This window comes from Oncorhynchus keta, unplaced genomic scaffold (assembly GCF_023373465.1).
Source record: "Oncorhynchus keta strain PuntledgeMale-10-30-2019 unplaced genomic scaffold, Oket_V2 Un_contig_12961_pilon_pilon, whole genome shotgun sequence".
Lineage (NCBI taxonomy): Eukaryota > Metazoa > Chordata > Actinopteri > Salmoniformes > Salmonidae > Oncorhynchus > Oncorhynchus keta.
In genome coordinates, this window is record NW_026278065.1 from 1 (window position 1) to 18,301 (window position 18,301).

Genomic DNA, 18,301 nt, shown 5'->3' on the forward strand with positions numbered 1-18,301 from the left:
TCATGCTCACATTAAACAGACACTCCTCTCCTCCTGGTGACCACCTGTATTCTGTGATGAATATCACATTAAAACAGACACTTCCTCTCCTCCTGGTGACCACCTGTATTCTGTGATGAATATCACATTAAAACAGACACTTCCTCTCCTCCTGGTGACCACCTGTATTCTGTGATGAATATCACATTAAAACAGACACTTCCTCTCCTCCTGGTGACCACCTGTATTCTGTGATGAATATCACATTAAAACAGACACTTCCTCTCCTCCTGGTGACCACCTGTATTCTGTGATGAATATCACATTAAAACAGACACTTCCTCTCCTCCTGGTGACTACACCTGTATTCTGTGATGAATATCACATTAAAACAGACACTTCCTCTCCTCCTGGTGACCACCTGTATTCTGTGATGAATATCACATTAAAACAGACACTTCCTCTCCTCCTGGTGACCACCTGTATTCTGTGATGAATATCACATTAAAACAGACACTTCCTCTCCTCCTGGTGACCACCTGTATTCTGTGATGAATATCACATTAAAACAGACACTTCCTCTCCTCCTGGTGACCACCTGTATTCTGTGATGAATATCACATTAAAACAGACACTTCCTCTCCTCCTGGTGACCACCTGTATTCTGTGATGAATATCACATTAAAACAGACACTTCCTCTCCTCCTGGTGACCACCTGTATTCTGTGATGAATATCACATTAAAACAGACACTTCCTCTCCTCCTGGTGACCACCTGTATTCTGTGATGAATATCACATTAAAACAGACACTTCCTCTCCTCCTGGTGACCACCTGTATTCTGTGATGAATATCACATTAAAACAGACACTTCCTCTCCTCCTGGTGACCACCTGTATTCTGTGATGAATATCACATTAAAACAGACACTTCCTCTCCTCCTGGTGACCACCTGTATTCTGTGATGAATATCACATTAAAACAGACACTTCCTCTCCTCCTGGTGACCACCTGTATTCTGTGATGAATATCACATTAAAACAGACACTTCCTCTCCTCCTGGTGACTACACCTGTATTCTGTGATGAATATCACATTAAAACAGACACTTCCTCTCCTCCTGGTGACCACCTGTATTCTGTGATGAATATCACATTAAAACAGACACTTCCTCTCCTCCTGGTGACTACACCTGTATTCTGTGATGAATATCACATTAAAACAGACACTTCCTCTCCTCCTGGTGACCACCTGTATTCTGTGATGAATATCACATTAAAACAGACACTTCCTCTCCTCCTGGTGACTCACCTGTATTCTGTGATGAATATCACATTAAAACAGACACTTCTCTCCTCCTGGTGACCACCTGTATTCTGTGATGAATATCACATTAAAACAGACACTTCCTCTCCTCCTGGTGACCACCTGTATTCTGTGATGAATATCACATTAAAACAGACACTTCCTCTCCTCCTGGTGACCACCTGTATTCTGTGATGAATATCACATTAAAACAGACACTTCCTCTCCTCCTGGTGACCACCTGTATTCTGTGATGAATATCACATTAAAACAGACACTTCCTCTCCTCCTGGTGACCACCTGTATTCTGTGATGAATATCACATTAAAACAGACACTTCCTCTCCTCCTGGTGACCACCTGTATTCTGTGATGAATATCACATTAAAACAGACACTTCCTCTCCTCCTGGTGACCACCTGTATTCTGTGATGAATATCACATTAAAACAGACACTTCCTCTCCTCCTGGTGACCACCTGTATTCTGTGATGAATATCACATTAAAACAGACACTTCCTCTCCTCCTGGTGACCACCTGTATTCTGTGATGAATATCACATTAAAACAGACACTTCCTCTCCTCCTGGTGACCACCTGTATTCTGTGATGAATATCACATTAAAACAGACACTTCCTCTCCTCCTGGTGACCACCTGTATTCTGTGATGAATATCACATTAAAACAGACACTTCCTCTCCTCCTGGTGACCACCTGTATTCTGTGATGAATATCACATTAAAACAGACACTTCCTCTCCTCCTGGTGACCACCTGTATTCTGTGATGAATATCACATTAAAACAGACACTTCCTCTCCTCCTGGTGACTCACCTGTATTCTGTGATGAATATCACATTAAAACAGACACTTCCTCTCCTCCTGGTGACTACACCTGTCTTCTGTGATGAATATCACATTAAAACAGACACTTCCTCTCCTCCTGGTGACCACCTGTATTCTGTGATGAATATCACATTAAAACAGACACTTCCTCTCCTCCTGGTGACTACACCTGTATTCTGTGATGAATATCACATTAAAACAGACACTTCCTCTCCTCCTGGTGACCACCTGTATTCTGTGATGAATATCACATTAAAACAGACACTTCCTCTCCTCCTGGTGACCACCTGTATTCTGTGATGAATATCACATTAAAACAGACACTTCCTCTCCTCCTGGTGACTACACCTGTCTTCTGTGATGAATATCACATTAAAACAGACACTTCCTCTCCTCCTGGTGACCACCTGTATTCTGTGATGAATATCACATTAAAACAGACACTTCCTCTCCTCCTGGTGACTACACCTGTATTCTGTGATGAATATCACATTAAAACAGACACTTCCTCTCCTCCTGGTGACCACCTGTATTCTGTGATGAATATCACATTAAAACAGACACTTCCTCTCCTCCTGGTGACCACCTGTATTCTGTGATGAATATCACATTAAAACAGACACTTCCTCTCCTCCTGGTGACTACACCTGTCTTCTGTGATGAATATCACATTAAAACAGACACTTCCTCTCCTCCTGGTGACCACCTGTATTCTGTGATGAATATCACATTAAAACAGACACTTCCTCTCCTCCTGGTGACCACCTGTATTCTGTGATGAATATCACATTAAAACAGACACTTCCTCTCCTCCTGGTGACCACCTGTATTCTGTGATGAATATCACATTAAAACAGACACTTCCTCTCCTCCTGGTGACTACACCTGTCTTCTGTGATGAATATCACATTAAAACAGACACTTCCTCTCCTCCTGGTGACTACACCTGTATTCTGTGATGAATATCACATTAAAACAGACACTTCCTCTCCTCCTGGTGACTACACCTGTCTTCTGTGATGAATATCACATTAAAACAGACACTTCCTCTCCTCCTGGTGACCACCTGTATTCTGTGATGAATATCACATTAAAACAGACACTTCCTCTCCTCCTGGTGACTACACCTGTCTTCTGTGATGAATATCACATTAAAACAGACACTTCCTCTCCTCCTGGTGACCACCTGTATTCTGTGATGAATATCACATTAAAACAGACACTTCCTCTCCTCCTGGTGACTACCTCTATTCTGTGATGAATATCAATAAAACACGACACCTCCGTCTACCTTCTGTGATGAATATCACATTAAACAGACACTTCCTGCCCCTCATTCTGTGATGAATATCACATTACAAACAGATACTTCTCTCCCAGACCACCTGGGTCTGGGGACATAGCACCATGAAAACAGACACTCCTCTCCTCCTGGTGACTACACTGTCTTCTAAGAATATTTCATTAAACATATTACTTCCTCTCCTCCTTGGTGACCACCTGTATTCTGTGACACGATCATTGTTGACACTTCCTCTCCTCCTGGTGACTACACCTGTCTTCAGATGAATATCACATTAAAATGACACTTCCTTCAGACCACTTTATCTTCTGTGACAATACCACATTAGAAACAGACACTCTCCTCCTGTGACCACCTTATTTAGAGGAGAACATCACATTAACATACTCCCTCCCAGTGACTACACCTGTCTTCTGGGTAGGGGACACACACATTAAAAACAGACTTCTTCCTCTCCTCCTGGTGACCACCTGCAGCCTCTGCATGAGCCATCACATTAAAACAGACACTTCTCTCTCCTGGTGACCATTACCTGTATTCTGTGATGAATATCACATTAAACAGACACTTCCTCTCTCCTGGTGACCACTGTATTCTGTGATGAATATCACATTAAAAACAGACACTTCCTCTCCTCCTGGTGACTACATGTATTCTGTGATGAATATCACATTAAAAACAGACACTTCTCTCCTCCTGGTGACCACCTTGTATTCTGTGATGAATATCACATTAAAACAGACACTTTCCTCTCTCCTGGTGACTACACCTGTCTTCTGTGATGAATATTCACATTAAAAACAGACACTTCCTCTCCTCCTGGTGACTACACCTGTATTCTGTGATGAATATCACATTAAACAGACACTTCCTCTCCTCTGGTGACCTGTATTCTGTGATGAATATCACATTAAAACAGACACTTCCTCTCCTCCTGGTGACCACCTGTATTCTGTGATGAATATCACATTAAAACAGACACTTCCTTTCCTCCTGGTGACCACCTGTATTCTGTGATGAATATCACATTAAAACAGACACTCTCCTCCTGGTGACTACTGTGGCCTGTGATGAATATCACATTAAAACAGACACTTCTCTCCTCCTGGTGACTACACCTGTCTTCTGTGATGAATATCACATTAAAACAGACACTTCCTCTCCTCCCAGACCACCTGTCTTCTGCATATAATATCACATTAAAACAGACACTTCCTCTCCTCCTGGTGACTACACCTGTATTCTGTGATGAATATCACATTAAAACAGACACTTCCTCTCCTCCTGGTGACCACTCGTATTCTGTGACAATAATACAAAAGAGACACTTCCTCTCCTCCTGCAGCACCACCTGTATTCTGTGATGAATATCACATTAAAACAGACACTTCCTCTCCTCCCAGACCACTCCAGCTCCTGGGTGGGGATGAATATCACATTAAAACAGACACTTCCTCTCCTGGTGACCACCTGTCTTCTGTGATGAATATCACATTAAAACAGACACTTCCTCTCCCAGACCACATCTGTATTCTGTGATGAATATCACATTAAACAGACACTTCCCTCTCCTGGTGACCACCTGTATTCTGTGATGAATATCACATTAAAGAGATACTTTCCTTCTGAGATTTACACCTGTATTCTGTGATGAATATCACATTAAAAGAGACACTTCCTCTCCTCCTGGTGACCACCTATATTCTGTGATGAATATCACATTAAAACAGACACTTCCTCTCCTCCTGGTGACCACCTGTATTCTGTGATGAATATCAGCATTAAAACAGACACTTCCTCTCCTCCCCAGACCACCTGTGACCTCTGTGATGAATATCACATTAAAACAGACACTTCCTCTCCTCCTCCTGGTGACCACCTGTATTCTGTGATGAATATCACATTAAAAACAGACACTTCCCTCTCCTGGTGACTACACCTGTATTCTGTGATGAATATCACATTAAAACAGACACTTCCTCTCCTCCTGGTGACCACCTGTATTCTGTGATGAATATCACATTAAAACAGACACTTCCTCTCTCCTCCTGGTGACCACCTGTAGTTCAGTAGATGAATATCACATTATAGGAACTTGGTTGGTCTTTTTATGTAATATTTTATTTTACAACAAACCCAAAATGTATGTATGTATGTATGTATATTGTGTATGTGTGTGTGTGTGTGTGTGTGTGTGTGTGTGTGTGTGAGTGTGTGTGTATGTGTGTATATATGTATATATATTACACATACCACTGTTATATAGGGTAATAAACTGCTCCTTCTCCCTTTAATGTGACCTCGGCCTCCATTCCTCACTAATCCACATCCGTCCTTATCAGTGACTGTAACCATGTCATCATCTTTCCTTCCTCAGAACATTCCAGCTAATCCTTAAGTCCTCATTTCATAGGATACCGGATGATTTAACCATATTTCGACTTTAGAAGTCTAAATCTGTCTATAGCTTAATGTTTTTTTTTTGTGGGAGGATTTGTCTGACTTTCTAATAGATTGGTTTTGGGTTTTTTCTTCAAATCTGTTTTGGGTTTTCTGAGTGCTAATGGGTTGACTCAATGGGCTACGTTGCTTCACCTCATGCTTCCTATTCACAATTTGATTGAATTCTTTTTCCCAGTGGCCTGAGAGCAGCAGTAGAGACGTAAGTGAAGTTTTTTTTTTTTTTTAGGAGCCAATCGCTTTATTTACTTTCATTTTCCACAAAAAAAAAAAAAAGGACTTGTTCTATAGTGTGACTGTATACTGAGTAGCTCTTCTTCAGCTCTCCTTAGTCGCTCTTCTTCGTCAGAATGTCCTCTATAACACTTTGTCTTAACCAGGCAGGTATGTCTTGTTCCACTGTTCCAGACCACGCTTTGTTCATTTATTGTTTCTAATGTTAAAACGACTAACAATGACATTTTCATATCGTTTACATGTATGGCCAATTTCACAGACTCAGAATAAGCCTGCTCTTGGGCAACAAATACTAAGGATTAGTCTTAATTTGGTCCGAAACCGGCCCATAGATGAATTTCCGGAAACTGGCCCATAGAGTTCCATAGATGAATGAGGTTTGGAAAACTGGCCCATAGAGTTCTATAGATGAATGAGGTCTGGAAAACTGGGCCCATAGAGTTCTATAGATGAATGAGGTTTTGGAAAACTGGCCCATAGAGTTCTATATGAATGATGAATGAGAGTCTGGAAACTGGCCCATAGAGTTCTATAGATGAATGATGAAAACTGGCCCATAGAGTTCTATAGATGAATGAGGTCTGAAACTGCCCATAGAGTTCTATAGATGAATGAGGTCTGGAAAACTGGCCCATAGAGTTCTATAGATGAATGAGGTCTGGAAACTGTCCCATAGAGTTCTATAGATGAATGAGGTCTGGAAAACTGGGCCCAGAGTTCTAGAGTTCTGGAAAACTGGCCCATAGAGTTATATAGATGAATGAGGTCTGGAAAACTGGCCCATAGAGTTCTATAGATGAATGAGGTCTGGAAAACTGGCCCATAGAGTTCTATAGATGAATGAGGTCTGAAAACTGGCCCATAGAGTTCTATAGATGAATGAGGTCTGGAAAACTGGCCCATAGAGTTCTATAGATGAATGAGGTCTGGAAAACTGGCCCATAGAGTTCTATAGATGAATGAAGTCTGGAAAACTGGCCCATAGAGTTATATAGATGAATGAGGTCTGGAAAACTGTCCCAAAGAGTTCCATAGATAAATGAGCGAGTCGTGTTATGTTTCTCTGCCTCTGACAGGAAGTGTGCGTTGAGCGGCGTGTCCCGGTCCTGCACGCACCGCATCAAACTTGGAGACAGAGAGAGTTACTACCACATCTCTCCCTCTAGCAGGGCACGGGTACCTAACCATGTTTGTTGTGTCCTAATCATTTAAACCACATTATGCATTCTAAACATTGATGCATAACATTCATTCATTCAGATGAATATGGCTACCTTTGTGTTCATAAAGACTTTTATCATTGCAGAACTTTTATTTTGAAATTGTGAAACCCGTTTAACAGAACTGAAACCCGTTTATCATTGCAGAACTTTTATTTTGAAAATTTGAAATTTTGAAATTTGAAATTGTGAAACCCGTTTATCATTGCAGAACTTTTATTTTGAAATTGTGAAACCCGTTTATCATTGCAGAACTTTTATTTTGAAATTGTGAAACCCGTTTATCATTGCAGAACTTTTATTTTGAAATTGTGAAACCCGCTTTATCATTGCAGAACTTTTATTTTGAAATTGTGAAACCCAATTCCCAACCTCCAGATAACAGCGGTGTGTGATTTCTTCACCTATATCCGCTACATACAGCAGGGCCTGGTCAGACATGATGGTAAGTGTGACGTCCTTCCTCTTTAACAGTTAAACACTGAGGTCAACAATGGGACCCATTTTTAACAGTGCTCTCTCCTGGCATTTACATTCCTCTTTTTGTCAATGTAGACAGCAAATCTGTCTGGTGTTCTGAAACCCTTTCAACTAATGAAACCCTAATGTATTTGACCCCTGACCCCAGCGGAACAGATGTTCTGGGAAGTGACGCGTCTACGGAGGGAGATGACTGGCCAAGCTGGGCTTCTACCTCACAGACACAGACCAGGGATAGAGGACAGACAAGAGGAGACATCACCGTTAGCCCTGGGTCATGTTCATTAGGGCACACCGTAGCAACTAAAAAAGAAACGTTGTGCTTGACAGACGTTTTTTTTTTTTTTGTTTTGTTTTGCAAGCGCCTCGTATTGGACAAGTTCAAGATATTACCACCCGTTTAGGGACGCTTTCTTCCGTTTTCATGCCTACTGAACAACGACCCTGGGCTTAGAAAAAGACAAGAGATACCAGCTGTACAGAGACACGAGATCACCAGTACCCCTTTTACACTGTCCTGATAATCCAACCCCAAAATCCACTGGGCTGGAGTGTGAAAAGTCCTCAGCTGGCCACGGTGAACACAGAAACCAGATCACGGATCTTATTGAGTAGGAGAGCCATTTTCAAGTGTGTCTGACGAGGGAAGCAGAAATGCTACAGCAAATATGACACCATTTAGCAATTAGATTAGATTAGTCTCGTAACAAATCAGCCCGATCTGGCGAGCTACACGGTAGAGGAAACATTTTTTTTGTAGCAAAACAGAATGTAAGCTTGTGAGATCAGTAGAGTTCGTACGATGCTAGCAGTTAGAGCTATGTACTTTATAAACTAGCACAATATTATAACACAAAACCACAAAGACATACAATAAATAGCATCTTTTAAAAGGACAGTAAGCGTATATGTGAAAATGTATCAATATACCATAGAAACTCTTGTTATTACTACGTAAAATTGACAAGTGGTTACACAGCTGATCTTAGTTGGCACAGATTGAAACTATATACGCATGTGTCATGCTGCCACGGAAACACTAGTATGGGTTTAATCCTAACTGGTCTGGTTAATCACACAGATCTTTTTAAGTTGGAGTTCTGACCAATAGAGAACTATGCTGCTCACTTTTCATTCTAACAGCTGTCATGTGGTACCTGTGTACCAGTCCTGCATGTTGACTACTCATCTCCCTCTCACCTTAACAACCAGACTACCTCACCTTAACAACCAGACTACGTACGTGTTGTCGTCTCCTCTCACCTTAACAACCAGACTACGTACGTGTTGTCGTCTCCTCACCTTAACAACCAGACTACGTACGTGTTGTCGTCTCCTCTCACCTTAACAACCAGACTACGTACGTGTTGTCGTCTCCTCTCACCTCAACAACCAGACTACGTACGTGTTGTCGTCTCCTCTCACCTTAACAACCAGACTACGTACGTGTTGTCGTCTTACCTCACCTCAACAACCAGACTACGTACGTGTTGTCGTCTCCTCTCACCTTAACAACCAGACTACGTACGTGTTGTCGTCTCCTCTCACCTTAACAACCAGACTACGTACGTGTTGTCGTCTCCTCTCACCTTAACAACCAGACTACGTACGTGTTGTCGTCTCCTCTCACCTTAACAACCAGACTACGTACGTGTTGTCGTCTCCTCTCACCTCAACAACCAGACTACGTACGTGTTGTCGTCTCCTCTCACCTTAACAACCAGACTACGTACGTGTTGTCGTCTCCTCTCACCTTAACAACCAGACTACGTACGTGTTGTCGTCTCCTCTCACCTTAACAACCAGACTACGTGTTGTCGTCTCCTCAACAACCGTGTTTTGTCGTCTCCTCTCACCTTAACAACCAGACTACGACGTCGTCTCCTTGTACGTTTTGTCGTCTCCTCTCACCTTAACAACCAGACTACGTACGTGTTGTCGTCTCCTCTCACCTTAACAACCAGACTACGTACGTGTTGTCGTCTCCCTCTCACCTTAACAACCAGACTACGTACGTGTTGTCGTCTCCTCTCACCTTAACAACCAGACTACGTACGTGTTGTCGTCTCCTCTCACCTTAACAACCAGACTACGTACGTGTTGTCGTCTCCTCTCACCTTAACAACCAGACTACGTACGTGTTGTCGTCTCCTCTCACCTTAACAACCAGACTACGTACGTGTTGTCGTCTCCTCTCACCTTAACAACCAGACTACGTACGTGTTGTCGTCTCCTCTCACCTTAACAACCAGACTACGTACGTACGTGTTGTCATCTCCTCTCACCTTAACAACCAGACTACGACGTGTTGTCGTCTCCTCTCACCTTAACAACCAGACTGTTGTCGTCTCTCTCACCTTAACAACCAGACTACGTACGTGTTGTCGTCTCCTCTCACCTTAACAACCAGACTACGTACGTGTTGTCGTCTCCTCTCACCTTAACAACCAGACTACGTACGTGTTGTCGTCTCCTCTCACCTCAACAACCAGACTACGTACGTGTTGTCGTCTCCCCTCACCTTAACAACCAGACTACGACGTGTTGTCGTCTCCTCTCACCTTAACAACCCAGACTACGACGTGTTGTCGTCTCCTCGTGTTGTCACCTCAACAACCAGACTACGCACGTGTTGTCGTCTCCTCTCACCTTAACAACCAGACTACGTACGTGTTGTCGTCTCCACTCTCAACAACCAGACTACGTATATGTGTTGTCGTCTCCTCTCACCTTAACAACCAGACTACGTACGTGTTGTCGCTCTCTCAACAACCAGACTACGTACGTGTTGTCCTTAACAACCAGACTACGTACGTGTTGTCGTCTCCTCTCACCTTAACAACCAGACTACGTACGTGTTGTCGCCTCTCACCTCAACAACCAGACTACGTACGTGTTGTCGTCTCCTCTCACCTTAACAACCAACCGTGTTGTCGTCTCCTCTCAACAACCAGACTACGTGTTGTCGTCTCCTCTCACCTTAACAACCAGACTACGTACGTGTTGTGATCTCCTCTCACCTTAACAACCAGACTACGTACGTGTTGTCGTCTCCTCTCACCTTAACAACCAGACTACGTACGTGTTGTCGTCTCCTCTCACCTTAACAACCAGACTACGTACGTGTTGTCGTCTCCTCTCACCTTAACCAGACTACAGACCTAACAACCAGACGTGTTGTCTCCTCTCACCTCCTCAACAACCAGACTTACGTGTTGTCGTCTCCTCTCACCTTAACAACCAGACTACGTACGTGTTGTCGTCGTCTCCTCTCACCTTAACAACCAGACTACGTACGTGTTGTCGTCTCCTCTCACCTTAACAACCAGACTACGTACGTGTACGACGTCGTCTCCTCTCACCTCAACAACCAGACTACGACGTGTTGTCGTCTCCTCTCACGTCGTCTCCTCTCACCTTAACAACCAGACTACGTACGTGTTGTCGTCTCCTCTCACCTTAACAACCAGACTACGTACGTGTTGTCGTCTCCTCTCACCTTAACAACCAGACTACGTACGTGTTGTCGTCTCCTCTCACCTTAACAACCAGACTACGACGTGTTGTCGTCTCCTCTCCTCAACAACCAGACTACGTACATGTTGTCGTCTCCTCTCACCTTAACAACCAGACTACGACGTGTTGTCGTCTCCTCTCACCTTAACAACCAGACTACGTACGTGTTGTCGTCTCCTCTCACCTTAACAACCAGACTACGTACGTGTTTGTCTCCTCTCACCTTAACAACCAGACTACGACGTTTTGTCGTCTCCCTCACCTTAACAACCAAACCACCCATTACGTTCGTCTCTCTTAACCCTGATAGATTCTTCACCAACCAGCACTACGTGTTGTAAATGCCTGTGCGGCTTATATAGGAAAGACACCTTCGACTGAGAATGGGTTATGGTTCTCCTCTCACCTCAAGGGAAGTATTCACTCAGTGTGGATTTTAACAACCAGAAAGTTTTTTTAAATAAATAGCTGAGATTAATTTTTTTTTTTTAAATAAATCTGTTTTAGTACAAACCAGTTCAGAAGTTGTTGTGTGTTGCAGGTAATATATGCCATTTAGCAGACGCTTTTATCCAAAGCGACTTACAGTCATGTGTGCATACATTCTACGTATGGGTGGTCCCGGGAATCGAACCCACTACCCTGGCGTTACAAGCACCATGCTCTACCAACTGAGCTACAGAAGGACCATGAAGTAAATAGCAGTGATCTGAAATATCCTCGTCTTCACTCTGGATACTCAGACCGCTTAGCAACGACTATCCTATAAATTAAGAATCCAGTTTTAACATAACGGAGTTATAAACCAATCGTAGACGACTAAGCAATACGTCCCCCCTTTTTCCCCCTTCCTCCTCCCTGATAACACCCATTTTTATTCACAGCTTTAAAATAACTGTCGTTTTTGGGAGAGAAAACAGTTGTAAATGATTGCAGTATGTTATGCTCAACCTTAGTTGTAAAATCGCACTCCTGTACATTTACATTTACATTTCCAAGTCATTTACAGACGCTCTTATCCAGAGCGACTTACAAATTGGTGCATTCACCTTATGACATCCAGTGGAACAGCCACTTTACAATAGTGCATCTGTAAAATGGTATTGAAATTGCACTCCAGGTCGTGTATGATAAATGATGTTTAAAGCCAATAAGTGACCATGAAGTGTGTCGCTTCTGCGTGGATCCATAGCCAACAGTGTGTACAGGGGGGTGTGTTTGTGTTCTACAACTCTAAAACACCTATAGTGTTGATATTAGCCATATCCTGCATGAAAATATATTTATCAAACTTTTAAATGAAGAATTATCGGAAGTCTGAAAGTGCAATTAAAGCTTTGTTCTACAGCCGCGTTATGAGTTTGGAATCCTTGACTTATTATGCCAATAAAACAACACGCATCATCTTGAGATTGATAGAAACATACACTGACTGGACAAAATATTAAGAACACCTGCTATTTCTGTGAGATTGACCAGGTGAAGGCTATGATCCCTGAGTGATTGTCACCTGTTAAAACCACTTTATATCAGTGTAGATGAAGGGGAGATGGGTTAAAGAAGGATTTTTCTTTTTTTTTAAGCCCTGAGACAGGGATTGTCTATGTGTCTTGGAACGGGGCACCGGTTTGTGTCAAGAACTGCAACGTTGCTGTTTTTTTTCTCTCACACTAAACAGTTTCCCGTGTGAATCAAGAATGGCCTACCACCCAAAGGACCTCCAGCCAACTTTAAACAATTGTGGGAAGCATTGTCGTCAACGTGAGCCAGCGTCCCTGTGGAACGCACTGAGCCGGTCGAGACAAAAGACCCAACATCTGTGTGTTGTCTGGCGCGGTTATAGTCTCTTGAGTCTGCAAATGATATAACCTTTTAAAGTAATTGTTGCTGCTAGATGTCACAGAAATGAACTTCTATTTGTTATGTGAAAATGCCATGTTCTCCATTTGTTGGGTGCCTTTGCGGGACCCCCCACTGTTTTTGAAGGAGTATGGCTTTAACCCACAGAAGCCCTGTCTGAAGTAGCCTACAAATCATGTCACATGTAAAAGCCTTCCGGTACAAATGTAAGAAGTGGCCTTTTCCCAGCAACTTCGAGGAACAACGACTTCCTGGTGCGTGTTGTTCGCACGCGTATCTGCCCTCTCATTGGCTAGAATGTTACCACCTGATCTCACTTGCCTTTACTCACCGAGGACATGTATTTTCATTGTTAAAGCGGTCACTCGGCTATCTTGTCAATTAAATAGATCATCTTTGCCTCGAAGTCGAGACCTCACACATCACAGTTGTTGCTGAATCGGTTTAAAGGGGAATATGGAGCTCCAGCATCCTGGGAATGTTCCAGACTCACTACATTGTAGATGCCTGGCTGATCATACAGCGCCTGGACAGGTGTTGAACTTATCAGCTAACTACGTCATATATATATATATATATATCTATAGATGTATATATATATATATTTATATATAGCTCTATATATAGATATAGATAGATATAGATAGATAATAGATATATAGATATAGATAGATATAGATATATATAGATATAGATATATATATACAGATATATATAGATATATATAGATATAGATAGCTATTCGTAAAACCCTGAAATGAGTTGGTGTCCAAACTTTTGACTGGTATGTGTATATGTGTATATGTATGTATATATATATATATATATATGAGCAATATACATACAGTGCCTTCAGAAAGTATTCATACCCCTCTGTACTCAATATGACATTTTATTATTAATTTGTCAAACATTTTAAAAAACATAATTCCACTTTGACATTATGTGGTATTGTATGTAGGTCAGTGACCCAAAACCTCAAATTTTAAATTCAGGCTGTGACAACAAAATGTGGAGAGAAAAAAAGTCAAGATGTTTGAACTCTGTAGCTGTAGACGTCTGACCTCGCAAACATAAAATTCTGCATGCAAGCACGACTGCAATATAGTCGGCCTGAAACGGGGCCATAGTTGAGAATTGCAGTCGGAGTCAGAAAAGCTGTTCCAGGAATAATGGATTATTGCTCAGAGTTTTAAGCACTTCAAACACTATAACACTAAATTCCCCCAAACAAAGGAGTGACGTACTGTATCCTTAATGCAGCTAATGAATTCAACGTCGTAAATTAACTTCATTCAGAGGTTAACATAGCATATCTTGTATTATTTTAGAAGTCATTCTGTCCAACTTGAAGTGGTATTCTCATCCATGGTGATAACGATCGGTATAAATGTGGTCTAAAATAGGGTTGCTTGAATCATCTGAAAAAACAATTAAGTATTTTTTTTAAGGTTACATTGATATTTTCAAGATATAATGTATGTCACATTTTAGTGTAGTGAAATAATATCGGTCCATCTTGCAGCAATCAGCTCTGAAGTACCTTCTACAACAGGCCAGTATCATCAACATGACAACCACACACCCAACCACCGGTCATCAGCTCTGCTGTACCTTCTACAACAGGCCAGTATCATCAACATGACAACCACACCCCCAACCACCGGTCATCAGCTCTGCTGTACCTTCTACAACAGGCCAGTATCATCAACATGACAACCACACCCCCCAACCACCGGTCATCAGCTCTGCTGTACCTTCTACAACAGGCCAGTATCATCAACATGACAACCACACCCCCCAACCACCGGTCATCAGCTCTGCTGTACCTCTACAACAGGCCAGTATCATCAACATGACAACCAAACCCCAACCACCGGTCATCAGCTCTGCTGTACCTTCTACAACAGGCCAGTATCATCAACATGACAACCACACCCCAACCACCGGTCAGCTCTGCTGTACCTTCTACAACAGGCCAGTATCATCAACATGACAACCACACCCCCAACCACCGGTCATCAGCTCTGAAGTACCTTCTACAACAGGCCAGTATCATCAACATGACAACCACACCCCCAACCACCGGTCATCAGCTCTGCTGTACCTTCTACAACAGGCCAGTATCATCAACATGACAACCACACCCCAACCACCGGTCATCAGCTCTGCTGTACCTTCTACAACAGGCCAGTATCATCAACATGACAACCACACCCCCAACCACCGGTCATCAGCTCTGCTGTACCTTCTACAACAGGCCAGTATCATCAAACATGACAACCACACCCCAACCACCGTCATCAGCTCTGCTGTACCTTCTACAACAGGCCAGTATCATCAACATGACAACCACACCCCCAACCACCGGTCATCAGCTCTGCTGTACCTTCTACAACAGGCCAGTATCATCAACATGACAACCACACCCCAACCACCGGTCATCAGCTCTGAAGTACCTTCTTACAACAGGCCAGTATCATCAACATGACAACCACACCCCCCAACCACCGGTCATCAGCTCTGAAGTACCTTCTACAACAGGCCAGTATCATCAACATGACAACCACACACCCAACCACCGGTCATCAGCTCTGAAGTACCTTCTACAACAGGCCAGTATCATCAACATGACAACCACACCCCCAACCACCGGTCATCAGCTCTGCTGTACCTTCTACAACAGGCCAGTATCATCAACATGACAGCCACACCCCCAACCACCGGTCATCAGCTCTGCTGTACCTTCTACAACAGGCCAGTATCATCAACATGACAGCCACACCCCCAACCACCGGTCATCAGCTCTGAAGTACCTTCTACAACAGGCCAGTATCATCAACATGACAACCACACCCCCAACCACCGGTCATCAGCTCTGCTGTACCTTCTACAACAGGCCAGTATCATCAACATGACAACCACACCCCCAACCACCGCTCTGCTGTACCTTCTACAACAGGCCAGTATCATCAACATGACAACCACACCCCCAACCACCGGTCATCAGCTCTGCTGTACCTTCTACAACAGGCCAGTATCATCAACATGACAACCACACCCCCAACCACCGGTCATCAGCTCTGCTGTACCTTCTACAACAGGCCAGTATCATCAACATGACAACACACACCCCCAACCACCGTCATCAGCTCTGCTGTACCTTTCTACAACAGGCCAGTATCATCAACATGACAACCAAAACCCCCAACCACCGGTCATCAGCTCTGCTGTACCTTCTACAACAGGCCAGTATCATCAACATGACAACCACACCCCAACCACCGGTCATCAGCTCTGAAGTACCTTCTACAACAGGCCAGTATCATCAACATGACAACCACACCCCAACCACCGGTCATCAGCTCTGCTGTACCTTCACAACAGGCCAGTATCATCAACATGACAACCACACCCCCAACCACCGGTCATCAGCTCTGCTGTACCTTCTACAACAGGCCAGTATCATCAACATGACAACCACACCCCCAACCACCGGTCATCAGCTCTGAAGTACCTTCTACAACAGGCCAGTATCATCAACATGACAACCACACCCCTCAACCACCGGTCATCAGCTGTGAAGTACCTTCTACAACAGGCCAGTATCATCAACATGACAACCACACCCCCAACCACCGGTCATCAGCTCTGCTGTACCTTCTACAACAGGCCAGTATCATCAACATGACAACCACACCCCCAACCACCGGTCATCAGCTCTGCTGTACCTTCTACAACAGGCCAGTATCATCAACATGACAACCACACCCCAACCACCGCTCTGCTGTACCTTCTACAACAGGCCAGTATCATCAACATGACAACCACACCCCCAACCACCGGTCATCAGCTCTGCTGTACCTTCTACAACAGGCCAGTATCATCAACATGACAACCACACCCCCCCCCAACCACCGGTCATCAGCTCTGCTGTACCTTCTACAACAGGCCAGTATCATCAACATGACAACCACACCCCCAACCACCGGTCATCAGCTCTGCTGTACCTTCTACAACAGGCCAGTATCATCAACATGACAACCAAACCCCCAACCACCGGTCATCAGCTCTGCTGTACCTTCTACAACAGGCCAGTATCATCAACATGACAACCACACCCCCCAACCACCGGTCATCAGCTCTGAAGTACCTTCTACAACAGGCCAGTATCATCAACATGACAACCACACCCCAACCACCGGTCATCAGCTCTGCTGTACCTTCTACAACAGGCCAGTATCATCAACATGACAACCACACCCCCAACCACCGGTCATCAGCTCTGCTGTACCTTCTACAACAGGCCAGTATCATCAACATGACAACCACACCCCCAACCACCGGTCATCAGCTCTGAAGTACCTTCTACAACAGGCCAGTATCATCAACATGACAACCACACCCCCAACCACCGGTCATCAGCTCTGAAGTACCTTCTACAACAGGCCAGTATCATCAACATGACAACCACACCCCAACCACCGGTCATCAGCTCTGCTGTACCTTCTACAACAGGCCAGTATCATCAACATGACAACCACACCCCCAACCACCGGTCATCAGCTCTGCTGTACCTTCTACAACAGGCCAGTATCATCAACATGACAACCACACCCCCAACCACCGTCCATCAGCTCTGCTGTACCTTCTACAACAGGCCAGTATCATCAACATGACAACCACACCCCAACCACCGGTCATCAGCTCTGCTGTACCTTCTACAACAGGCCAGTATCATCAACATGACAACCACACCCCCAACCACCGTCCATCAGCTCTGCTGTACCTTCTACAACAGGCCAGTATCATCAACATGACAACCAAACCCCCAACCACCGGTCATCAGCTCTGCTGTACCTTCTGTACCTCTGCTGTACAAAAATGTCTTGGGGGTGGCTCACAGGAGTATGGCTATGCCAGTTAGAGACCTGCGCAAACTCCCGTGCTTACCGGGGGCTAGAGAGACTGGGCAGGCACCGTGTTATGCTATGGAGCACACGGTGTCTCCAGTGCGGGTGCATAGCCCAGTGCGGTTCATACCAGCCCTTCGTATTGGCCGGGCTAGAGTGGGCATCGAGCCAGGTAAGGTTGGGC

At 44.0% G+C, this 18,301-nt stretch overlaps 1 protein-coding gene and 3 long non-coding RNA genes across 49 annotated transcripts; 1 reads left to right on the forward strand and 3 right to left on the reverse strand.

Annotated features, from left to right (window-relative positions):
• Positions 1–238: 238 nt before the first annotated feature.
• LOC127918055 (uncharacterized) lies at positions 239–5,472 on the reverse strand. 11 transcript variants are annotated; one of them, XR_008098567.1, is made up of 5 exons: positions 4,668–4,726; positions 3,136–3,255; positions 2,237–3,074; positions 991–1,171; positions 239–341 (listed from the first exon to the last, which is right to left on the reverse strand). It is a non-coding gene; the product is annotated as an uncharacterized LOC127918055 (long non-coding RNA). The 11 variants fall into 11 exon arrangements; XR_008098564.1 differs by lacking the exon at positions 4,668–4,726 and having other exon boundaries at positions 252–341; positions 932–1,051; positions 1,111–1,230; positions 3,136–3,367; XR_008098572.1 differs by lacking the exons at positions 3,136–3,255; positions 4,668–4,726 and adding an exon at positions 5,371–5,472.
• Positions 5,473–5,572: 100 nt separating this feature from the next.
• On the forward strand, positions 5,573–8,152 carry LOC127918054 (guanine nucleotide exchange factor for Rab-3A-like). Its single transcript, XM_052501247.1, has 5 exons — positions 5,573–5,586; positions 6,070–6,093; positions 7,205–7,304; positions 7,727–7,793; positions 7,977–8,152. Exons 1-5 carry the CDS (start codon positions 5,573–5,575, stop codon positions 8,114–8,116), a joined length of 345 nt encoding a protein of 114 aa, XP_052357207.1. The 3' UTR covers positions 8,117–8,152.
• An 896-nt stretch (positions 8,153–9,048) lies between these two features.
• On the reverse strand, positions 9,049–11,579 carry LOC127918056 (uncharacterized). Of its 35 annotated transcripts, none has more exons than XR_008098608.1 (10): positions 11,488–11,579; positions 11,246–11,368; positions 10,849–10,971; positions 10,663–10,741; positions 10,186–10,308; positions 9,864–10,027; positions 9,541–9,622; positions 9,377–9,499; positions 9,131–9,253; positions 9,064–9,091 (listed from the first exon to the last, which is right to left on the reverse strand). It is a non-coding gene; the product is annotated as an uncharacterized LOC127918056 (long non-coding RNA). The 35 variants fall into 35 exon arrangements; XR_008098585.1 differs by having other exon boundaries at positions 9,823–10,027; XR_008098596.1 differs by adding an exon at positions 9,740–9,780 and having other exon boundaries at positions 9,377–9,622; positions 9,823–10,027.
• A 2,801-nt stretch (positions 11,580–14,380) lies between these two features.
• LOC127918053 (uncharacterized) lies at positions 14,381–17,889 on the reverse strand. 2 transcript variants are annotated; one of them, XR_008098560.1, is made up of 5 exons: positions 17,711–17,889; positions 17,428–17,640; positions 17,144–17,285; positions 15,808–15,878; positions 14,381–14,747 (listed from the first exon to the last, which is right to left on the reverse strand). It is a non-coding gene; the product is annotated as an uncharacterized LOC127918053 (long non-coding RNA). The 2 variants fall into 2 exon arrangements; XR_008098561.1 differs by lacking the exons at positions 17,144–17,285; positions 17,711–17,889 and having other exon boundaries at positions 17,428–17,697.
• Between the last annotated feature and the right edge of the window lie 412 nt (positions 17,890–18,301).

Bases quoted from the DNA above. Each gene is read 5' to 3' on its own strand.
- LOC127918054 (XM_052501247.1), top strand. The intron at 6,094-7,204 runs GTAAGTGAAGTT...TGCCTCTGACAG, and splicing joins CTGAGAGCAGCAGTAGAGAC to GAAGTGTGCGTTGAGCGGCG. The intron at 7,794-7,976 runs GTAAGTGTGACG...CCCTGACCCCAG, and splicing joins GGGCCTGGTCAGACATGATG to CGGAACAGATGTTCTGGGAA.